This window comes from Saccoglossus kowalevskii, chromosome 21 (assembly GCF_978046115.1).
Source record: "Saccoglossus kowalevskii chromosome 21, keSacKowa6.1, whole genome shotgun sequence".
NCBI classification, from domain to species: domain Eukaryota; kingdom Metazoa; phylum Hemichordata; class Enteropneusta; family Harrimaniidae; genus Saccoglossus; species Saccoglossus kowalevskii.
This window is the reverse complement of record NC_140661.1, coordinates 961,130-985,000: the sequence shown is the minus strand read 5'-3', so window position 1 is coordinate 985,000 and position 23,871 is coordinate 961,130. Positions and strand designations below refer to the sequence as shown.

General features: G+C 35.3%; 1 protein-coding gene across 2 annotated transcripts in view; it reads right to left on the bottom strand.

Annotated features, from left to right (window-relative positions):
* Window positions 1-6,523: 6,523 nt before the first annotated feature.
* Window positions 6,524-23,871, bottom strand: part of LOC100373962 (atrial natriuretic peptide receptor 1-like) — a 40,408-nt gene continuing 23,060 nt past the window's right edge. For both annotated transcript variants that reach the window (XM_085495293.1, XM_085495294.1), the window contains 14 exons: window positions 23,020-23,140; window positions 20,830-20,988; window positions 19,724-19,828; window positions 18,088-18,159; window positions 16,831-16,996; window positions 16,216-16,365; window positions 15,288-15,462; window positions 14,650-14,790; window positions 13,585-13,708; window positions 11,522-11,590; window positions 11,090-11,264; window positions 8,750-8,848; window positions 8,208-8,299; window positions 6,524-8,009 (listed from right to left, as the gene is read on the bottom strand). In XM_085495293.1, coding sequence (XP_085351419.1) covers window positions 7,905-8,009; window positions 8,208-8,299; window positions 8,750-8,848; window positions 11,090-11,264; window positions 11,522-11,590; window positions 13,585-13,708; window positions 14,650-14,790; window positions 15,288-15,462; window positions 16,216-16,365; window positions 16,831-16,996; window positions 18,088-18,159; window positions 19,724-19,828; window positions 20,830-20,988; window positions 23,020-23,140 — 1,753 coding nt within the window. In that variant the 3' untranslated portion in view covers window positions 6,524-7,904. The remainder of the gene's footprint in view (window positions 8,010-8,207; window positions 8,300-8,749; window positions 8,849-11,089; window positions 11,265-11,521; window positions 11,591-13,584; window positions 13,709-14,649; window positions 14,791-15,287; window positions 15,463-16,215; window positions 16,366-16,830; window positions 16,997-18,087; window positions 18,160-19,723; window positions 19,829-20,829; window positions 20,989-23,019; window positions 23,141-23,871) is intronic.

Here is a 23,871-nt window from a genome sequence, read left to right as displayed (position 1 = left end):
TTTTGGTAATAATCCGTGGATACTAATTACCTAATTTGCATAAAGATTAGTCAATTTTCGGTTTTTCCACTGATATCTCAAGTACTAATCATCACATTTCAATGAAACTTGGTACATAGATGTCATATGACACTGCACAGACCTGATAGTTTTTATGGTAATATCAGTACATATAATTACCTAATTTGCATAATTAATTAATTTTCAGCTTTTGATATAAGTAGTGAGCATTACATTTCAATGAAACTTGGTACTTACATACTCAAGGACTATGCAGAGACCTGATTAGTTTCAGGGTAAATAATTGTGCATATTAATTACCTAATTTGCATAATTAATTTTCAGCTTTTCTACTGATATCTAAAGTACTAATCATCACATTTCAATGAATCTATAATTATGCAGAGACCCAATTAGTTTTTGGTAAATATTTGTGCATATTAATCACCTAATTTGCATAATTAACCAATTTCCAACTTTCACACTGATATCTCAGGTACTAATCATCACATATCAATGAATGTTTATACTTGGATGCTGTAGGACAATAGACAGACCTGGATAATTGTGGGTTAAAATCTGTACATATTAATTACCCAATTTGCATAATTAACCAATTTTAAGCTTTCACACTGATATCTAAAGTACTAATTTCCATTTTAATGAAACTTAGTACAAAGATGCTCTAGGACAATGTACAAACCTAATTAGCTTGGGGTAAAACTGTTCATATTATTTCCCTAATTAGCATAATAATTCATAATTTTTTGGTTCTAATCACATTTCAATTAAACTTGGTACATAGAGTTTTTGTTACATTGCGCAGACCTCATTAGTTTTACAATCAAATCTGTTCATGTTAATTTTCTGATTTGCATAATTAGTTTTCAGCTAAGTAATTTCAAATTATATTTAATGTGTCTCCAATACTCTCAGCACATGGGAGTTCTTTCTAAGCTTTCTTTGATTATTCCATGTCATGTGACCGAGTCTCAACCAATCATAGCATGCGTAACAGCAGTGAGATGTGATAATCTACTATAGTACATAGAGTTGCACTAATTACATCAGATACGTATATTTTCTCACGATACTGTTTTCATTTATATGTTATTAGATAATACATATAATCACGGTCACTAGAATGATATTTCAAATAGCGATGTTAAAGGGGAACTAAATAGAGCCTAATTTGGTATCTGTGTGTGTAAAGTTATGCATGTTGATTATAAATTTGAAAAAAAAAATTAAAAAAGATGATTATCTTCAGAGTTATAATGATCTTAATATGAGAAACCATAAAACTGTGAGGCACTTCCGTCAGCGCCATCTTGCCATAAAACAAACGCCCTCATGAGGTATAAACAAGGAAGGCAAATCAATGGTACAATTGCCACAGGAACACCAAGCAGATTGCCCACCGTCTTCCTCGTAATTTGAAATATAACTTCCATCCGAACAAGGGGCATCGTCGACGTCGGATAGACACGCGTCACTCACACTGGACTGATCTGAATCCTCGCTTAGTTCACAGTCTATTTCAGCGCAATTGGGCACCTCACTGTCGGAATATTGTGGTTCAAACGCATAAGGTTCTAAGCCAAGTTCCAAAAAGCTCATTGTGCATATAAAAAGGCGAGTTTATGCTCGTTGTACACAACACCAGGCTGCACGGATGGCTATGGACAATAGCGTATACGAATGTGGTCATATACTAAAACGTCATAGCTTTGAAAAGTTACCCGGATGTTACATATGTTCGTTCGTTATTTACTCCCTCCATGAATGGCCTCCATGGCGTTTAATTGCAAGCACTTCAAATGCCTCTCCAAGCTACAGTTATAATTAAAAAAAATTTAAACCACTGCAATTTTATTTCAAATACAGTCCAAAACACGCACAACTATAAATTTAGGCCGCATTTAGGTTCGCTTTAATGTTATTCATTATTCTAAGACAATAATGCATATTTTCGACAGAATATACATTGTGATTTAGGGTGAGAACTTTAGATTTGAACTCCTTCCAGTCTGTGAACGCCTTTCATGTACATTACTATGTATTGTTAACTACAATGTGACAAAGCATTTGAAGTCATGCAGATCATAATAACAATTAATTAGAGCATGGGATGTTGTACAGAGATTAATCTAAACACATTTTATTATTACAATTAGTATGTATTACGAATATTCATATGTGGTAATAACCTCATACTCATAGCACTTTATCTCAGTAATTTATACAAGCGGTGCATACCAACCTCGTACTAGAGTGTGATATTATTCTGATAGATAATATATCCAATTTAGAGATATCATATACAAATTATTCAGAAGGTCTGGTTGCTATCAAAGTGTCAACGTCGACGATAACAAAAACTGTAACCTAATAGATTGTACATGTTTATAAATGCTGTCCATTGAAATAACATGAACGAACGATATTATGACCGCGGAAATCGGCATATCTTCACAAAGTTGGACAACAAATATCCATTAAAATTGAGGGACCATCTCTTATTTATAAGTATAAAAACTCTAGAATACAATAAATATTATTAAATGAAAAGTAGTGTGCTAATGCTTAAAGAAAATGTTATAATTCTTGTATAATATATACTCACTACGGGTGATTTCCGTATAAATAACGTATTTAACTGACTTCTCGTTTTTGTCGAAACGAATTTGTACCGCTGTTGATATTTTTCTAGCTCGAGACCTCAAATTAATATCCCCAAACGCCATCTCGATTATTTTTGTAGCTTCTATCACTTTTCACACAAAATATTCCACTATCTTATCATCACAATCAGCGGACCCAGGACACGTTGGTTGTGAACCGATTTTGACAGGTTTTACGTCGTGGTTTACTTTTTTGTTGTAAAAGTATTGTTTTTGGAAAGAATGATTTAACATTATCTTACCCAACTATTTCAGACTCAATAATGACAGAAATTTATGTTTTCAGTGTACTTAGAGACTGGTCATCTTTTCAACCGTGGGGTGAACAAATAGTGAGGGGGTAATGCAATTTGTTTGAACATGAACAATTACATGTCCTTATATTAAGAACGTGATCTCGTTTTAGTACTACGTCAGCCCCCTCCCTTTCATGTGCGTACTTTCCCCACTGAGAACAATTTCACGAATATTCATTGTATTTTGTTACCTTCTAAGTAGAGACAATCGTTATTACCTGCTCAATAGCTCAATTACTACCAACGAGTTTGAACTATGACCGACCCATGACTAAATGAATAGATAACTAAATTGTAACAACTGTATCGAGTAAGAAGTAGCATCGGAGCCGAGAGTAACGTCAGCCGATTGGTGACAAGAGAAGCTGCAGTTAAAAGGACTGCCAGTTTAGTCTCATCACAATGCTTACGTCATCATCCTGGTCTTGTATAGTTAGTGTATAGATAATAATTTATGGATAGGGCGTTCTGTAAATTAAAAATAAAATAATGTGTTGCATACAGAAATACTTTGCCTCTTCATTGTACACGCTTTTACCGCCTGGCAATGATTCCCGTATGTACCTCGCGCCTACCAACTTGTGAAGCTAATCTAAGATTGGTGAGTTCCTTAAACTTGATAGAAACCTCGACCGCAATTACACTTGGAGGCAATATATTTTCTAGACATACATATAATTGTTTCCCCACCCTTAACGACAGCTCTACTTGCTATGTAATCCGTAAGTCTAAAGTCTAAACTAATATAAAAATATTAGATTACCTTATATGACCATGTGAATCTGTTTAAACATCATGAAGTTAAAGTGCCATATTTCCGTCGCTATGGCAACAATGTTTGTTCTTGCAGTAGATTGCGAAGATTGTTTCCCTCAAGCTATGTGTTAATTACTACAACATAATCTGATTTCAAGTGTGGTACAAAAATCTATATTACAGATTATACTTAATTAATTTGTACCAGGTACGCAAATTATTATTAAATCGTTAAACAAATAGTCAATGTTTAAGAAAAATGGAAATTAAAAACCAATGACATGCTAAGAAAATACAGACTCCCCATCCCAGGGAATGTATGTAAATGGGAACACATTTGGACTTCAATTAAGGATACCCCCCCCCCCGCGGACTTTACCGGCCAACCCCAGTCGTGAAAAAGAGTCGTCCCTTAGTAGAAGCAATAAAAACCTCATTTATTTGATTTATTGTGAGGTATCAAACCAGTAAGCACTTAATACGACATTCGATTTAGAATGCAAGATTGCCTTGGACATTGAAATACGGCTACAACCAAATGCCTAAGCCAATCAGCTATCAATTACATACCAAATTTCCCTGGGATGGGATTTTCTCACAAGAGTGGCTGAAAAAAATAAAGTTACGAGGATACACGAAGAATTTTACTTCCAACAAACGTATGATACACTACACTAAGTTGTGTATTCAATAATATTACTAATCTGAAAACTTTTCGATAGCGAAATTCGCCATTTTTTAATATTGTAGTCTGTCAGCAGCGGCTGCTTATTATGTAGTCAGACTTTGTATTACATTGCACTATTAGATGGTATTTCACACACATATCTAACAATTTTCCAATGTTATGAAATCTGCGAACATCCTAAAAGAATTATCGTATGCCCAATTATTAATTTTTCAAATTGTATGAAATCTGTTTGACTCCAGACTGCCAGTGGTTAGAGTTGTGTGAATATTTCGTCTGGTATCGGTGTACATATAGCAATGTGACGTAATTGATAGCAATCAGTGCATTTCAACCCTGTTTTACCGGAGTGTGTTCAGAATACTATTTGTTAAATGATGTCCTACCTGAAAACTTCGTTGCCACTAGCAGACAATTAACGCAATACTCGATATACAACTTGTACATCCAAGGATGTTTTACGAATACTTCGTCCGACTTGACAAGAACGTATATCAATTGAGTAAACTTAATGCGTAAATTAAATCTAAACGATGTTAATTTTAAAATAGATTTGGTGTGTCGGGTTATGACAACATTCCGATAACCGATACGCTGAGTTCAATTTACTGCGCATCATTTGGCGCATAGTTCATGTTACTGTAACTTTAGACGATAGTACGGATAGTATTGTACAAACATGCCATATGGCACCGCAGTTAATGAGGTCGTTCACTGTCTAACCCCCCCCCCCCCAACCGACCGCAAACAATACATTACTGTAGAGTTGATAGCCATATAACATTGCCATGTTGTGAAACTAATTGAATAAAATTCCATGAAGTTCCATGTTTGTTTGAATATAAACCAATTCATTGTTTTTGTTTGTACTATTAGATGTATCACAATGCCTCGTAAATATTATTAAATCGGATCAAAGTTTGGTTCACCAAAATGTTTAACAAATCACTGTTTTGTTTACACACACGAAGCAGACACTGATCAATTGTATACATCGCCAAACCTCGCGAGAAGAGTCGGCTTATACTGAAAACAGTGAAGCAGCTGATGACGAGTCATGTCTTAACTCCAGAGATTTTAGGACGTACGTATAGAGAAAATATAAACTTATTTTTTGCTCCATTCACTTGAAATGTTTGTATTTAATGATAACATTATATAAAAAAAATGTGTGTACAGGATTTTGCATCCAATATATACGCACTACTTTTTGCTAAGGGACAAAAACATAATGACATATGCCCTATGAAAGCTAACTTATTCGGCACTGCGGTTTTCCTGTGGGTATTTCTGTATCAAGACGCCAGTGGCTAACGAGAATGGCGACGTATTATTAATATGCATTTCATAGCTATATCTATCACATAATACAATCAGTTAATGTCACACGATACTCTGGCGTCAATTCAGCAAGTTGTGACGTATTTTTGTCCTAAAATGATGAATATTTGTGTTTAAAGTGTTGACGCAATGTGACGCAATATTTTTATAGTAGTATAGATTACACCATGTCAGCTGACTTGTACAAACACATTTAGAATACTTTATCTTGTCTGTTCATGGTAACAACGTCATCTTGGCATGTGGAGTATACTCCTTTATGAAGCAGAAATGTTGTATTTATGTTCTTTATGTTGTGCCAAAAGCTATGGTAAATATACTAACAAACGACTCAAGGTAACTTATAACTTACAGTAACTTACATTATACACTTTCTAAGCGAATTTACCCAACTTAACGTCACTTGTAACATATTAGTAGCAAAGATTATAAGTTCAAAGATCATGGTGCATTTCGGGACATGCTACTGTACATTAATCTAACCCGATGGTTTTTAAATTATACACTATTTATGCAAGCAACATGACTAATCAAATAACCACTATAAAACCGTTATAATTTGTGAATACACTAATCGTCGGAATGTACTAATTTAATTTAGTCATTTACATCTCGATTCTTGCAATTCGACAAGGTAATTGACAGGTCGTTGTCCCGTAGAGTAATGATGAGTTTATTATAGTTTATACACGGCCTGTGTCATCCACTGCAAATGCAGTATATATCCAACAGAAAGAAAATAACATGACATAAACAAGTTGAATATATAATTGTGATATTTACTATTTTACTTGTATATATAGTGTCTGACAATTCATGTTACAAATATACAAAATCTGATTCATAAAACAGCTGTCATAAATATACATATATTAATTTGATCTTGGTTCCGAAAAACTTCACAATTAGACACGTTGCCCATAACAATCGAAGAACCAATTTATAAAAAAATACTTGATTTATAATATGGAGTAAAACACTTTACATGTTTACACTTAACACCCAGATGGGTGTTACGCGTGGACATCTCCCTCAGTTCAGCAGAATTTGGATTATCTAAACTTTAAATGTTTACCATGGAGCTTAGCTCCACACAACTGTGAAAGAGTTATACATGTCATGAATGTTCAATTGCATACTGATTAACATCAATGACGTACCTTCACAGTCACCATCAAAATTACATCACTATATTTTATAAATGAATTGTTCACGTCCAACCATCATGTATACTTTGAAAATAACTTGTGCAATTAGAAACATTATTTTGGGAAGAATTTAACTGATCTCATTAAACACATGTTTACAGTATTCACAATCTAAGTACATTTACTCAACTATGGTTGTAACTAAACTTTATAACATTTGTGTGTGCATTGACGGTTAGCTGCAATGCTGACAGTTCAAGGGTCGGGGTGCATTTCGGGGTACGTTACTGTACATTAATTAGTTTTGCTTACCCGATGTACCAAATCAGAAACAAAAAGTCGAAACTCATTCTACTACTAATACCACCAAATGTTCCATTATTGCAAATACAGAATCATAAAAATTACAGTAAATTACATAAAATATATAAAATAAATGAACCAGGTGTTATCCAGTGACAGATAAAATATTATATAAACAGATTCGTTTGTATTCAAAACCTATGGATAACCTAGCATAGCAGTCATTCCACGCACACATATTTCGATATGCTTAGTACTTATGTACATATTTTCAATTTGATGTAATTTAAATTTGTATTACTTTTTTTAATTTAAAAAGAGCATAAAACAAGTCCCAACATTGTTACGCCAGTAGAACGAGATAAATAATTTCGAACTGTCCGTTACCCTAGCAACGCATGCACGCCATATTTAAATATGCCTATATTATAAGTGTACTCTGTCCTGCCACGCTGCCTCGATAACCTGGCAAATACATATTGTGAGAAAGCACCATTTTCCAAAGTTCAGTAATATAAACCCAAGTAAATACTGGAATGCACTCGTGTCATTCAGCGATACCACGTGAACATCTAAGTAAATCAGAGTTATAAATCGGCGTCATAAGTCTCTCTCTCTGTCCAAGAGAGGTGGATCAATGTTCGATCTTCTGTCGACGAATGAGACTCCAACACAATGTGCTTGATGCTTACTTGAAATGATGCTCATTGATGCAAGCCGAATTTACAACTGGTAGAGGCTTATTAAAACCCTTCTTTCCAATTAAAAACCATGTATTCACTTTGCCTTTTCCCTGTAAATAATACAACAATTTGGAATAAATGTGTCATTAGGAAATGTTTGTTGATAGTACGACTGTTCTAGGAGTAGTTGTTTTATTTATACCTACAATCTGGCAGTTGGTTACTATCCTTATGACGTGAATCGTCTTATAAACCACCGTAGTATCGTGAACAACCAAGTAAGTAACTACTTTATTAAATCTACTCACCTTTATATAAACGTCACCTCTCTCTTCAAAGTAAAATCCTCCAAGCTGCATGAGAACTTCTCGACATGCGGCACTAATATGAATTCTCAAAGCTGAAATCAGATTGTATTAGCTTTTAACATTATTGGTATTTCAGAAGGTTAATTTAGAAATAAAATTAAAAGTCAACTTTGTAAGATGTTGCAGCAATAATCACAGATCTACGTATACTTTTTCACAATTTCTCCAGTATTATATAAACAATCATTTACACACATATAATTGCCTCATTTGGTAATTATTACATCTACTGATTACTTTTTCAAGTCATTTTATTGGGGAGGATATTTTGTGCATAAAAATACTGTTTTGGAACAGATTGTGGTTATTTGTCGTTTGCGAACGATGGCAAACTGTTATGACTATTAGTCGAGGAATGATAGTGATGACAGACAATAACCTGTGTCAGTGAGGAATTTGGAGAATAGATGACAGCACAACAGTAGAGAATATGTTAAGACATCTCACACGCGCTGGGTATCATTAAGTTGTTGCTTAGTTACCTAGTCCAGTGGACTCCATCCTAGATGCGTAATTAACCGTGTCACCAAACAGGCAGTATCTCGGCATCTTCAAGCCCACCACACCAGCCACACAGGGACCTGCAAAGGGTATGGTACTTAAACTATGTTTGTTTTAGATTAAAACGATGAAGGATATCGCTTAGTGAGCATCTGCTTAAACTCTTCAACATAGTAAGTTATGATCACTTAAAAATACACCAAAAAATCTAGTTAGCCGGGAATTCAGGGTATTGCACGAACGCTTTTTTGGGGGTGAAAATAATCCTAGATCAACAATAAATTCACACGGTCAAAAGAGGTTCAAAGTGAGCCGCCTGTTCCAGGGCAAGTTAAAGTAGTAATACAGTAATCACGATGAGATGTGCCCGACATATGGACTGCGTTTCGTTCAGTGGCGTTAACGAGTTCAATGTGGAAACCGCAGTTTTGCCACGTTTGACTTCCATCGGCACCTGCCCTTGACAATCACCATGGCAGATTATGTCTTTCATCTGTTACGAAAGGTCTCATGCCACTAATTAACCAATGGCTGCTCGTAGCCCTTGGTTGAAGATTTTGAAAATTTGTAATTCGGTATATTTTTTGCCCTAATCTTATTAATTGGCTGTGGTTGGGCTGTGGTCTGTAAATATAAATGTTTTTTATTAAACTGGTCCAAAAATTTTATTCATTCATCAATGAATTATTCATGTCACCACTAATTTCAATGGCTCTAGGAATTCTGAGAAAAATGCTTAACCCCATTTTATGTTTTTTTGTATTATTTTCACATTATGGCAGACAAACTTAACAATTTGTAGTGCGGTCATTTCTAATGTACCCTTTTCAAAGTTTAATGAGGTCAAAATCCCAAATATTCAAATAAATTCTCAAAATTGTGTTGTGTATCTGTCACTGACAAGACATTTGCATACTGTCAGTATATTAGCCAATTAGCCAAGTATTACAACGCTTTCAATTTCACAATTATTGCTCTTTTCTCAGAATTGTTGTGAATAGTTAGCTAATTAATCTCATCTTGACTTTATTATTGAACAGTGCCTGTACCCCCCCCCCTCCCAATTAATCAGAAATCCTGTTGATTTGAATTTAATTTGATCAGGGATGTGTAATACGAGTATTTTATATTTAGACTCCTTTCTGGTTTGTATATTTTTATTTTTATTTATTTTTAAATCATAAAATTGTTTCTTTGAACTACTTTTTTTCACATAAGATTTGATTAAGCTTTTTATGTTGAGCAAATTCTATGTGTGGCCATGGTAAATCAAACCACTGTTGTGTTTTGGTATATCCAAGGTTGCCCGTCACAGGTCTCCGGTCTAAATGCAGATACCGTGGAATTGTTTTTTTGTTTTTAATTGATTGGAGAAATAATGAGCTGATGAATTGAGATTTTTGATTCAGTAGAATTCTTTTTTTTTTTAAATTATAGTGATAAACTACCTTTAATTGTCATTATTCTATGCATTATTTCTAGAAATTAATTAGAATTACTAATCATGCCAAACGTTGGTCTGTACTTGTTTGTGGTGAATGAGAACATTATACCTTACAGTACTACATCTAATAATCAGGCTTATATTCATTGCTTACCATCTATTTTGGTGTTATGCTGAGTGTGTATGTTGCCACTTTCTACAACTAATTGTCTGGGTATAGGGCGCCACCAAGTGGTAGATTTTGATAAATAACTCCCAGGGTTTAAATTTTGGGGATTTTTTTGCATGGGAAATTACTCGTCTAATGATATTCCATCATATATAAGATCAACAAGAACTTTATTAAACCTTCTTATTTCTCTTAAAAGGTCTCATGCCACTAATTAACCAATGGCAATTTAAATGCCTAGCAAGTACAAATGACATTTTTTAATATTTTTTTTCTCAGGTGCTCCCTGTTTGAGGGCGTAATCACTTGGGTCAGAGGTGAGACCAACATGTGGTCTTTTGTTTACTACTTAGCGGCTGTGTACCTGTGGGTTTATTCTGTGTGTATTTGGATCTTCTAATCTTGGTGTTTTTCCATTGATTTCTCTTGGTGCAATCCAAATACAGTAGGTGTGTCTTGTTTACCTAAGATTTGCAAGAGTTTGAGCTGGCCAACATGTTAGTTTTTTTCATACGGTTGATTACTGGCATATTGATTTCCCATTTTTGAGCCATATTTTCAACTTTCTTCGGCATTTTCATATAGCAATCTCGTTATATGTTAACATTGTCGTCTATGGAAATTCAATTAGTGGTATGAGCCCTAAAATAGAACGCTCTTATACACTGTGAGTCAAATATACTTGTAATCATCAAGGCATTGTATTACCTGTGTGTATTCCTATTCTCAGTTGTAGCTGCATGTCTGACTTGTGTCTTATTTTGAATGTCCGCATTGAGCTCAGTAGATCTAGTGCCATAGTACATATTTCACCGGCATGTTTGTTGCTATTTCTAATGGGTAGTCCACTAACAACCATGTATGCATCCCCGATAGTCTCCACCTACACAATGATTGGAAATATGAACAGACATCTATGTAATATTAGTAGTAGAGAATCAGAACAGGCCGTACGAATAGAACTTATATTCGCATGTCTCTTCTGCATTCATATTGTTGTTTGTTATAAGCAACGTTCGAGATCACATGCGTTAATATAGCGGCATTTGGCCTATTTTATAGAGTAAATAAATACCACGCCATCAACGGTACAGTAAATACTGTCGTTTATTCAGTATCACCAGGAGCAGTACTGCTTACCTTGTACACGTCATAGTTTTCAAGTATTGTGTCAAAACATGTGTAAAGATCATTTAAAACGTCGACCACCTGTGTATAAGAAACAAAAAATTATATCATGTGAATGTAAACATGTATGTTTATCTTAAACCCACACTCCATTAATGTATTTTTCAGAAATGTGATTCCTAGTTACTTCAGTAGCTGAATCATAATTTGGAGAGATCAAAGTTCACCATTTAATGTGTATTTAACTGGTTATACACATTGTCTACAGTCAATACAGGTTTTTTGAATGCCGAAGTAATTTGTAAATATGACAATCGCCGGAAATGGTGAACTCAACATAAACAACTGAGGCAAACAATATACAATTTGATCGTGTTTTTTTTCTATATTTTACTATTTAATATCACAGAAAGTGGTTTTAGGGTTATATCTGTGAAATAACCTAATAGCAATATGATTCAAGCACTGTAACTAAATACTACGCACATATAAACAACAGCGAATTTAGAGGTTCATAACAGGCGTGTAACACTAAACCCGTCGTTACTACTATACATGTATATTAGGCGATGCCAACATTAAGTAATTGTAAAGGTGCCCCTCCTCCATGACCGATCATCATGTATCCGCCCCTAATGGCGAACACATCTCAAACGACAACCCGTGTTGATGCATGGTAGTTTCGGAGACATGGTGAACAGGAATTCACGATAGACTCATTATGTCATATTTTGGCAAATGTTGTGCTTTGTCTGTATTAATATGTATTCACGTAATTTTTTGTGAACATTTGGAATTATGAACGGGAAATTTATTTTAAAATTATGACGAAAAAACGAGCATATGTGAGCATATGCTAACATCTTGTGAACGTACTTGTAGCATCGTATTTTATGAAGGTACTGAATATTCGATATTTTATTTTTAAACGTTTTTTAACGGTAGAATCGCAATTGTATTGGTTATTGAGCTTTGACCCCTCCGACCCCTGGCTCCTTGACTGTTCAGAGTACCATAGAACTTAGTCACGTGTTAAATACTACCATGCAAACATGTCCCTGTGATTGCCTACCCTAACACTATCCAGTGTTCCGGATATGGTGCCATTTAAAGAAAAACAAAGGACATAACTGTAATGGCTGGTTGACCTAAATTTTTCAAGATTTATATACCAAAAATACTACTCGTCCAAGTAAAATGTAGTTGTTTTTTTGTGCTAATCTATTGTGATTTTTTCATTTCTTTTTTACGAAAACATTGACACGCATAATCAAAACAAATGTGATAATATTAACAATTTATAAATTTAAACATAAATTACTTTGCTGGTTGTATTTACGCATTTCTCACGCTAAACGTTCCACGCGGACGTAGTAATTGTTGTGTTTAGTAACGTTTCCGTGGCATCATGTTATGTTTTTAAGTAATATTCTGTACTTTCAAAATACTGAATAATACAACGTAAAAACGCGTAACCCCACAGATTTGAGTGCAGATTATCGCTATCGTTGGATGTAGAGTCTGATTCACATCAATCACGCCGCCAACGACTGCAATCAGTCGAGGTTTTAAAAGTTGTTTCATGTACAGTCATTAGGTCGAATTTCTCCAATTTATGAGGATGAATATTGCATTCGTGTTGCCACCCACATAACCTCATTTTTAGCCAAGTTACTTGAAATCAAAATGGTTTTCACCTAAGTTATGTCGACAGTACTTGGACCGGTAAATGTCACTACCATGGATGGCGCCAGTCGTTTGCGTGGATGGGTGTGCTACGGTTGGAGTAGGCACTGAGCTCTAAACAGTAATGTGTGTATTGTTAAAAGTAAACATACAAAATCCAAAACCATTATTATAGAAATAGCTTTTTTTTTTAAATTCATGGTTACAACAAATTTTCTAAATACTATATTGAATATTTGCCTGAACGTTAACAAATGTGCTAGAATAAACACTTTGACCAATTATATAACACATCGTGTTCGTACACTAGTATTTATTCAATGATACGTTGAAATGGATTGTGATTCTCTAAAGACAAACGTCATATCAAATGTCATACTTTGACTCACCTGCATGGGGGAGCTATCACCAGCTAGCTGCGTAAAACCAACTATGTCGCTGAAAAATATTGTTACCTTGGCAAAGTTTTCAGGTTCCACCACACGACCTTGTTTTAATTGTTCGGCCACGCTCCTGTGTATTGGTGAGACATGTATTAGATGTGGTGACGTCATTGTGGGTTGAAAGAAGCCGATCCACGTCACATTTGCAATTATCACTCAGAATAATTATCACTTATAAACTATAACACAAAACACGTCACAATATTGAGACATATCTATATTTTCTATATAGGAAACAGGACGTATATCTGAACGGACAATAACACATTTACCAAAGCGCCGACGAGTATTTCGACTACACCTTCCAGGATTATATGCATTTTATTTTTCAAATAGTTTCTTTTTCTTTTCTTTCCTTAGTCGATTCTTTCATCGGAAGTGACACATTAGGTACAGGCTGTACAACTGAGGCCCCATGGAGCAAAAATCAAGGATCAAAAACGGCGGTGCAAATTTTCATTAATACCCAAATTAGAATTGACTTGGCAGAAACCGGTAATTGTGACTGTGTTATTCTTGTTATGCGATGAAATGAACATAAGACGTTAAATTTTAGTTTTTGAAAATATGGCAAATTACAATAACATTTATTTAAGCATATGGAAATTCGATAAATATGGAAATTTGAATAAAAATTTAGTCAAAGACAGATCGGATATTATTTTTAAAACAAAACAGCTGTCACTAAAATATCGTATATTGCAATTAAACTTTAGGCACCACCACAGCGCAACCATGGGATGTAAAACTATGACGAAACAATTGTAAACTAAAAAAACCAACAGAATTAGTATGTGGCGAGAGAACTATTGCATAAACCATCGACAATGTATGATGTATCATTAACTATCGGTAACAACATCTATTTGGATGCTACCCTATTACTAACTATCGGTAATACTGATTATTAAACTCAATATTAGAAATCACATTACACGTGAGACCTCAGGGACAGTGCACGTGTGTAAAAATATTACAACGAATGGCCACATGAGGGCGTAAGCAACATACCTCGGCAACATTCTGTACAATAGTTCGTCAGTTTTCTTCTGCTCTTCAGCTAGTTGGCGCGTTCTTTCCTCCACTAAATCCTCTAAGTGGTCGGCGTATTTCTCCATCATGCTAATCATATTGTCAATAAGAGTAGTTTGCCTAATGTGAAGGAAACACGACGCATAAATGGTTGACTAAATAACACGCCATAGAACCGTGACCACAAATCAACACATTGGTTACCATGGTTACTCTGAGTTAGTAAATTACATAGTTGAACTCGTGATCCATGATACATAATTTAGGTGAATATTCAATAATTTATTGCGGAAACTCGACAAATGGCATTGACGTACATTAATATGAAAAACACTTCACTATTTTGATCGGACTGACATATTGGTATACACACTTTTACATTTCGCCTTTATGTTGGTCGGGAATAGTTTAAGTCGATGCACCTATGAACTATATAAAATGATTCCTGCACCTAATGCAAAGCGCATGCGCGTCTGTGCATTTCAATATTTCATCATGTGTGCTACTAAAACAGCGCTTTTATTTTACGACAAATCATCTGAATATACAATATCCAACACAATACTGCAAACAAATATTTCCATTTCACTCCATTTCCTTAATCAGACACTACTTACCTTCCTTTATTCATTTTCTTTAAGGAGTCTGCTATCGTGCTGAAGTTTGGTCTGAAAGCTGGAATTTGCTCCCAGCATATTCTCATCAAATCTAGAATTCTCTCATCCCCAGAGTCGAGGGGTACTTTTGGTCTGAAATATGGACTAGTGCCGTCTTTTACTCTTGAAATTATGTCTGGAAAAAAACAATAGCGTGTATATTGTCTTAAAACAGTTGACGTAACTTGTTACCGGAAAATAGGGTGTTTGTTTGTACACCTAGGGTGTCTTTGAAGGGTTCAGATTTTCTTTCTATCATGAAATCAACGCATATTTCTTATTGATTCACGGCACAGTCCTCCCTGTACACGTAACACTATATGAAACCAATCATCCAATTCGTTATAAATTAAAGAGATACAATATCAGGTGCATCTATACATGCACTATTATTTGGCAAAGTGCAATAGTTTTGTCATGGACGTGGGTTCGAGTTTCGTGTTTCGTGTATATATTATCGTAATATGTATGTAATTCTGCTTCGGATGTGCCCTGAACAGAACTAACTAACTTGATATCAACGTTTGCTCAGACACTGTGGTAACACGAGCAAAATGAACGGCCTTCACACTCCGACGGCGGGGACATAATGGCTTCAAGAAATAAACTCAAGAATAGTGGGTGCACCTCAGATCAAGCCTAATGGAAAAGGTTTCATATTTAGTATTGATTTTGCGATAAGATCTTCGATCGTCGAACAGAAAGGACCTCGCGCAATTCAGTGATTAGACGTATGGCAATTGGTGCTACTGACAGAATACGTCTAATGTGTATATCGTGCGAATACCACAACTATTGCATTCATTATATTACGCATAATATTTCACATTTGTTTCAACATTAACTTTAATATAAAAAAAAACATGGAAACTACTTCATAGAACCATACCTTCTGGTTCCATATTAAACATACAGTAGGGTCCTCCCCGTACGACTATTTCTTGTAAAATTATTCCAAATGAATATACATCACCCTTCTGTGTGCCTTTCAGTGGGGTGTCTCCCATGTTTAAAAGTTCTGGTGCCGTCCAGAGTTTACCTGTGATAAGTGAGACAACAATACTATTTTGATTATTGGTGTTCCAACTTCCTGTATAAAACGATCATACGAATACGAAAACTACACTCCAAATTCAAATGAACATACACAGTTCAAATATATAAAGTACAGCGACAATAATGTGTAGATTTTTAGAAAAACAAAAAATCTACATTCTATGAGTCTACTGAATTTGCATGCTATAGAAACAAGTGAAACATCAAAAGATGTGTGTTAGCCTCCTTCCAGTGATCTCTTTAATAGCTTGTTATTATGAGACATAATAACATTCTCCATGTCGATTTACTTTATGTAGTTTTTTATTCCACCCATGATTGAGAGAGATTAAACCGAACACATCCCGTCAAAGGACTAGTTTCTCGTCACGGTACTTATTCTACTTACGTGTAGAATTGAGTCTATTAGTAAGAGAACGATGCTTGTTTCAATAGTCAGCATACTTACGTGCGTATTCAATATAGTGTGTATATTTTATTTCAGTTTGTCCCTCACGAAATCGTATCAGATCAAAATCGGTGATTTTACAGACCCACCGGCTGTCAATCAAACAATTGGTTGATTTCAGGTTGCCATGGGATTGAATTGGTGATGCATGTAAATAAGCCATACCCTGCAAACCAAACATTTATTAGTCATTAATGTATCATAACATATATCATATTATTATACATATGTCACCGTAACGCCATAAGTTACAGCGTACCGTAATTTTACGAGGTATTTTCAGCCTACCATATAAAGAAATGCAAATTCCAAATATCGAATTATTACGCGCGTAAACGTATTCTAATAATAAAAACCAGGATTTGACCGGACTCAACACAAAGAAGCTCGCTATTCTGCTCTAAACTTTTTAGATTTTGGCATTCCCATGATGTATCCTTAGAAGAAAATTATGTATAATAATAAGGTTATTACGAGGATACCTCAAAGTATGCACCAAGACAGTACGCCGCGCATCGACCTCCGCTGCGCGTCGGTCAATAATTCAGCTGTATTGTCTTCGTTCATACTTTGAGGTATCCTCATAATAACCTCATATTGTATAATAGCAGTTCAGTGTAATAAAGCAGTGTAATAATTGTCGATGTCTCCGTAGTATGTAATAAAACTCCCGATAATCTGATTGGTCCATGCATGTTCGTTCATGTTTTACGGGGTATTTTCAGCCTACCATATAAAGAAATGCAAATTCCAAATATCGAATTATTACGCGCGTAAACGTCTTCTAATAATAAAAACCAGGATTTGACCGGACTCAACACAAAGAAGCTCGCTATTCTGCTCTAAACTTTTTAGATTTTGGCATTCCCATGATGACATTCTAGGCGGTCCACCAGTTATTGCATTCGTCGGGTTTGGGGCAATAAAGTTAAAATATAAAATATCAACTCAGATTAAACACCTGACACGTGTTGACGTAATATTAACGAATTTCCAACAGTTACATATCGGATTCGAAGTCGAATCTACACTCGTTAGTCTGGCATATAGAAGATACTTCTCATCCAATATATCGCTGTGTGTACTTCCTTACTGTTATATTAATTCGCTGCATGAAATGCTAATAACCTTGAAATTGGTCAATTACTGGTGAATCAGTAGAAGGGGCAAGTTCAAATGTTACACACAGCCGTGAGCTGTGCTGTGCAATGACCGTGAACATGCGCATTACTCTATGTATTGGTAAAACATCGTTACCTTAGCAATATCGGAGGCAAAAGATAATTTGAATAACCAGTCTAGCTTTATGTTATCATTCTCCAATACATCCTGTTAAAGAAAGAAATGTTTATTGAATAGTTAATATTGCTAGCTTTAGACTACACATGCGTTAGGCGGGGGTCGAATCTGTCAATGAATTGTTAAACCGCATATCACGCATGCGTAATAAATAAAATAAGACATAATCATATGAGAAACCACAGTCCCTCTATCTATCTATGATAGAGGGACTGTGGACACACTAAAACAATCATCCGTTGCCTAGCTACAGAGTATCATTGGCAACGTGTTTGTATTAAGCGTTCGTCTCTACGTTTACAAACAGTGTATAGTACACGCATTGCATACATCGCATGCATCACCATCCGGCGTCGGATAACGCTAACGCTTCACGATGGAATTTACGTTTAGGTTTGGAGTTTAGTCGGAAGAAAATGTCTCTAATATGTTTTTAATTTTTTTTTTCAAATTTTAAAGTGTAATGAATACTTATATGTATAGTAATCAGTGCATCCACGTAAATATTGATATTAAAGCCATAAATTATTCTATCCAAAAACATGTTTTCTAACAAGTGGAAAATGCGTTGCTTTTTTGTGGCTTATTAACTCCAGGGACACTGAAGACAATTTGTAAACATCAAATCTGTACATGTCAAATGAAGTCTCATAACCCCGATGTGAGTTGTCATACTATTATATACTTCATGCATAATATACGTTGTGTAGTGACGTAATAAACGTATATATAGAGGCGTGTCGTGTTTCCATGGTGATGAGAAAATTGTAGTTTTCTACAACAAAATAAATACAAATAACTTTGAAAAATGACTGGTTACTCTATATTTCTCACTTTATAAGCTCGGTCCATTCATTGTAGCAGTTCGTAGTGGTGCTGGACTGATTGCTTAATCGGCATTTGGATCAAATTTATTGTGAATTGCCATATTCTGATGAAAATTTTGAAATTACAATAAATGAGACTATTTTGGTGTAGCGAAAATTTTAATTAGCGAAACAAAATAAAAATAAAGCCAAAGATAACAAAATGGTGTTGACGTTTTTGTATAAACATATGTATAAAGTCATTTAAACAGAGACATAACCGGATGCAAATATTTAAACAAAAATACCCCAAATCGTTGAAATTGTAATAACTTTTTTAATGCCTTTACCCTAATATTTATAATTTTAATGGTGCCCCTTACCAAATTTAGCATGTCATCACTATCACGTGATGGGTGGTCATATTATGACAGCTATGAAAACACGATTGTACAGTTAATAAATACATTTTTTGGGGTAATATCTTATTTACTCTTTCTAATGTTTGTTCGGGAATTATTTAGTCACGACACTTTCCAATTACACGCTGATGTAGGGTCATACAGTGTAGATACTAACGTCACATAATCTAAAAAGAACTACGTTACGATAAAAACATCACATGGAAAGGCCTATTGTAATTAGTAATAATTTAATTTGACCAGTACTTCTTAAAAGCCTTGTCGTGGCCGGATATTAGAACCATACTCCCACTGTGCAAGCCATACAGAATTAAATCTATTAAACGACGATGAGCTCTCTTCGCGATATGTCATCTCGTGACTTACCTGTAGACTGCCTTTACTACAGTAGTGTGTTACAATACAAATCTCGGGAGCGTCCACGCACGCACCCACGAATTGGTTTATATTGGCATGTCGCAAATCCCGTAGCTAAAAGTGAAACGGAACATGTGTTTAAGTTTATATGCAAATCTCGTTCGGAGTGACAGAGCCCCCCCCCCCCACCTTAAATGTTGTTTCTGGTCTCCTTCCACTGTTCCAAATACCACGTGTAGAAACGTTGATATTTGATGGACAGAAACAAATCACGTGCCTGTCTCACTTTCAATGGGATCTCGGCGTGAAAGTTGTAATTAAATCGCGTAGCTATAAGCGAGACGAATCATGGGCTCGGCGCATGATGATTATATTTCTATAATGAGAGCTCAGTTAACACATTTAACATATCCAGTTATTCATTATTGTCAAATCGATTTGTAAATCAAATACAAATAAATCATGTGTCAATGTGACGGAAACATTTATTTAGGATCATATCGTTTGTGAATGCTACCTTCTTTATAGGTGCTAGACACGTCCATCTATATTATACTTCACATGATTGAAATGACTCGTACCACACTTAATTTTCTAGAAACCGTGCGCAATGATTCGGAAACCACAAGGGAAGCGTTTGGCATTCTTCAGTTCTAGTAGATCTCAGATTGATTTACTAAAATCATAAAAACTATGCAGAGAGTCCATTATATTTTCCAACAATTCCAGTGCTAGTTGTTTCAGAATCAACAAATGGACGCTGTCAGGCATGTATTACCTTCTCTATTGGCCATATAAACACATTTCACTCATAAACCAGTTTGCAAACATTTTGTAAAATATTGAATCTATAACTACTAAACGAATACGACCAATAACGGAAGTGTTTATTCAATTTATTTAATTCTATCGCATTTAATTGTTGGTAACTTGATAACGATTCAAATAATGTCGTCAGTACGCTTTGTTAGCCAAGGCAACAAAATTGTTAAGTCAGTTGAAAAATTATAATCAATAAAATGTTTCTCATTTGCAACAGTTAAACATAATACAAGATGTCCAGAATTCAAATATGAAAACAATGTTGGTGACGAACATTGCTAGGGAGCACTGACCTCCTTGAATTCCATTAACAGCTCCCGTGTGATATGAACGCTCTTCTTTCGTACAGGTTTTATGGCTACCAGATTACTTTGATAACGACCCACGCGAGTAAACATCTGTGCACCTTCATGTGAATTAGTTGTGCTCTGGACAGCGGTGTCGTTACTAAACTGTTCAAATAAAACGCACAAATATCGGCACATATCAAAAGTGTTGAAATAAATCAGACCAAACAGTTTTTACGACCACAACTTGTACTATAAATGAATAATGTTGGAAGTGCAATTATTCTACAGTGTTATCATTGCTATTTAGTAGAACGCACACCGGTATGTGGTCCTTACGCCGCTAGCTATGTCATTTTTCACGTGTAGATTTACGTAGTTGACAGTAAAAGTGCCGTAAATCTCAAACCGCAGCAAAATTGACATTAAATACGATATAACCTCTGTTTAGATGACGCATGCATTGAACAGCTGAAAAGTTATTCTGACATTGATATGCAGTTATGAGTATTGATTTGTTAAGATAACAAACCAAGTCGGATATGATGACGTTAATCTGACTATCTAAAATTGTAGCATGGCGTCTGTTGCAGCAGATGTTTTTTTTTTTCCATTATATATATAAAACTGACTTTACTTCCGACCATAAAAAAACAACATCCACAATAAATTGTATAAATTGCAATCAGTTCTGTCTCAACTATTGCTGAGTCACTGTCAGATATTGGGCTTATTATGAATATTAAATGACCTACATAGCAGAAGAATATTCCTATTCGCAACAATAGAAATAATGACGACAACAAAAAAACATCATAGAAATGTCATGAATTTGTTTACGCGTATCTGTTAATCGACTTAATTAGCTGATTATTAGCGAATTGCTGTGTTATGTCTGTCATCGTTTAGGCCTATTTGAAGTTTTAGACGGAACTTGGCTCAGTGATTTGGAACTAATTACGAGATAACCGTCGCTATTCTAACTACGATTTCTGACAGTTGGTATCCGTAGTTATTAATGTAGTGAACGATTAATCAAAAGATATGACGTATTCAGTACTTAGTTTGATTGGCTTTATGATTGAAGGTTACGCCCTAGAGTCTTTTTACTGTTTTGTAATTGGTTAGAGTTTTGAAAATGAATAAAGAGAGTTTTGAGTTGGTCTTGGCAAGTACTCCACGAGAGACGCAGTCTAAGAGTCCAGTCCTGGAGAGCCTTGGGGCGAGGGTTGACGCAGTCTAAGAGAGTCTTGGGTCAGCCTTGCGATAGTCTTGGGGACTTTTCCCAAGGGCGCTGTGTCTTATAGAGTGCTCCAGAGACCGACTAAGACGAGAGTTGAAACGTATTTCGTTGTGCTTGTCTTATTTGACTGTAAAGTATTAGTGACTTCCCCGATCCTGCACCTCAAGGGGACGCGATAGAGAGACGAGACGAGATTCCCCCCTGGCAAGTGTGGAGAACCCAGAGAGAAGATAATTTACCCCTGATAGAAACTCTATGATTGTTTTATATCTCGCGTTTTGTTGTTATTTCCATCAATGTATTGAACACAGAGTCGATATTAGTGATGATAGCGACTTTATTTAATTAATTAAGGTTTATAAGTTCATATTTCAGGGTCTTATTTAGCGGCGTAATGGGAGGTTGTGTTTATTTAGAAGATCGGAATATGAAACTTGTCATACAAAGTGTGAATTGATCACGGTGTAATAGCTTACAGTTTCCCACAAATCAAATAAGCTGTGGAAAGGATAAGTACACTGTCACAGGCATTGCCATGTCATCTAACAATCTTTTAAATCGGAGATTGTAGGTATGTTTCACATTTAGACAGATGACATTGAAATATTTTAAGCTGACAGTGGATAGCAATGGAATTTATTTACAACAGTAATTGATCGTTTTAATTACATTGACATATTCGACGGAATCCGAGATCCTCGTTGATCGACTGTAAATGCAAGACATATTGAGCAACTGGCCACGTCGTAAACTTTATCATGTTCATCCTTTAATGCATCAATATAGAGTTAAAACCAGTATCACGTGTATGCTCTTCACGTTTCTATTTAACAGTTAGATACAATCAGATGGTTTCAAGATACAAACATAATTGTACAACAATAACTGTGTATGGGTAAATTTACAAGTTAACGTAACCAGATATTATCGGATTATTTTAATTTTGAACATACCTTGCTACTGTGACTGATTTTGCTCCCGAAATGCGTCTTACTTCCGGTATCCGTGAACTGTATATCGTAAAAGTTTATCTTCCACAGCTTGTTCATTAAATCTTCTTCGTATTTCCGGTTCCTGTAATTTAAAACGTCAGGTGAAGCAGTATACACTACCTTACCTTTCTGATGAGCACCAACATTGTTGGTTGTAACCCGAAAGAGATGATAACATGTCCAAATAATTGATTCTGCACGCATTACAGTGCGGACACCATGCTGCGATCCAAAACTCATTACATTACGGAAAATATGTCACTGCGCATATACCCAACACACATTGCATTACGGGAAATATGTCACTGTGCATATACCTAACACACATTACATTACTGGAAATATGTCATTGTGCATATACCCAACACATATTGCACTTTGGTTAATATGTCACTGTGCATATACACAACACACATAGCATTACGGTTAACATGTCACTGTGCATATATCCAACACACATTGCATTATGGTCAATATGTCACTGTGCATATACCCAACACACATTGCATTACAGGAAATATGTCACTGTGCATATACACAACACACATTGCATTACGGGAAATATGTCACTGGGCATGTACTCAACACACATTGCATTACGGGAAATATGTCACTGTGCATATACACAATACATATTGCATTACGGGAAATATGTTACTGTGCAAATACACAACACACATTGCATTACGGGAAATATGTCACTGCACATGTACTCAACACACATTGCATTACGGGAAATATGTCACTGTGCATATACCCAACACATATTGCATTACGGGAAATATGTCACTGTGTATATACCCAACACACATT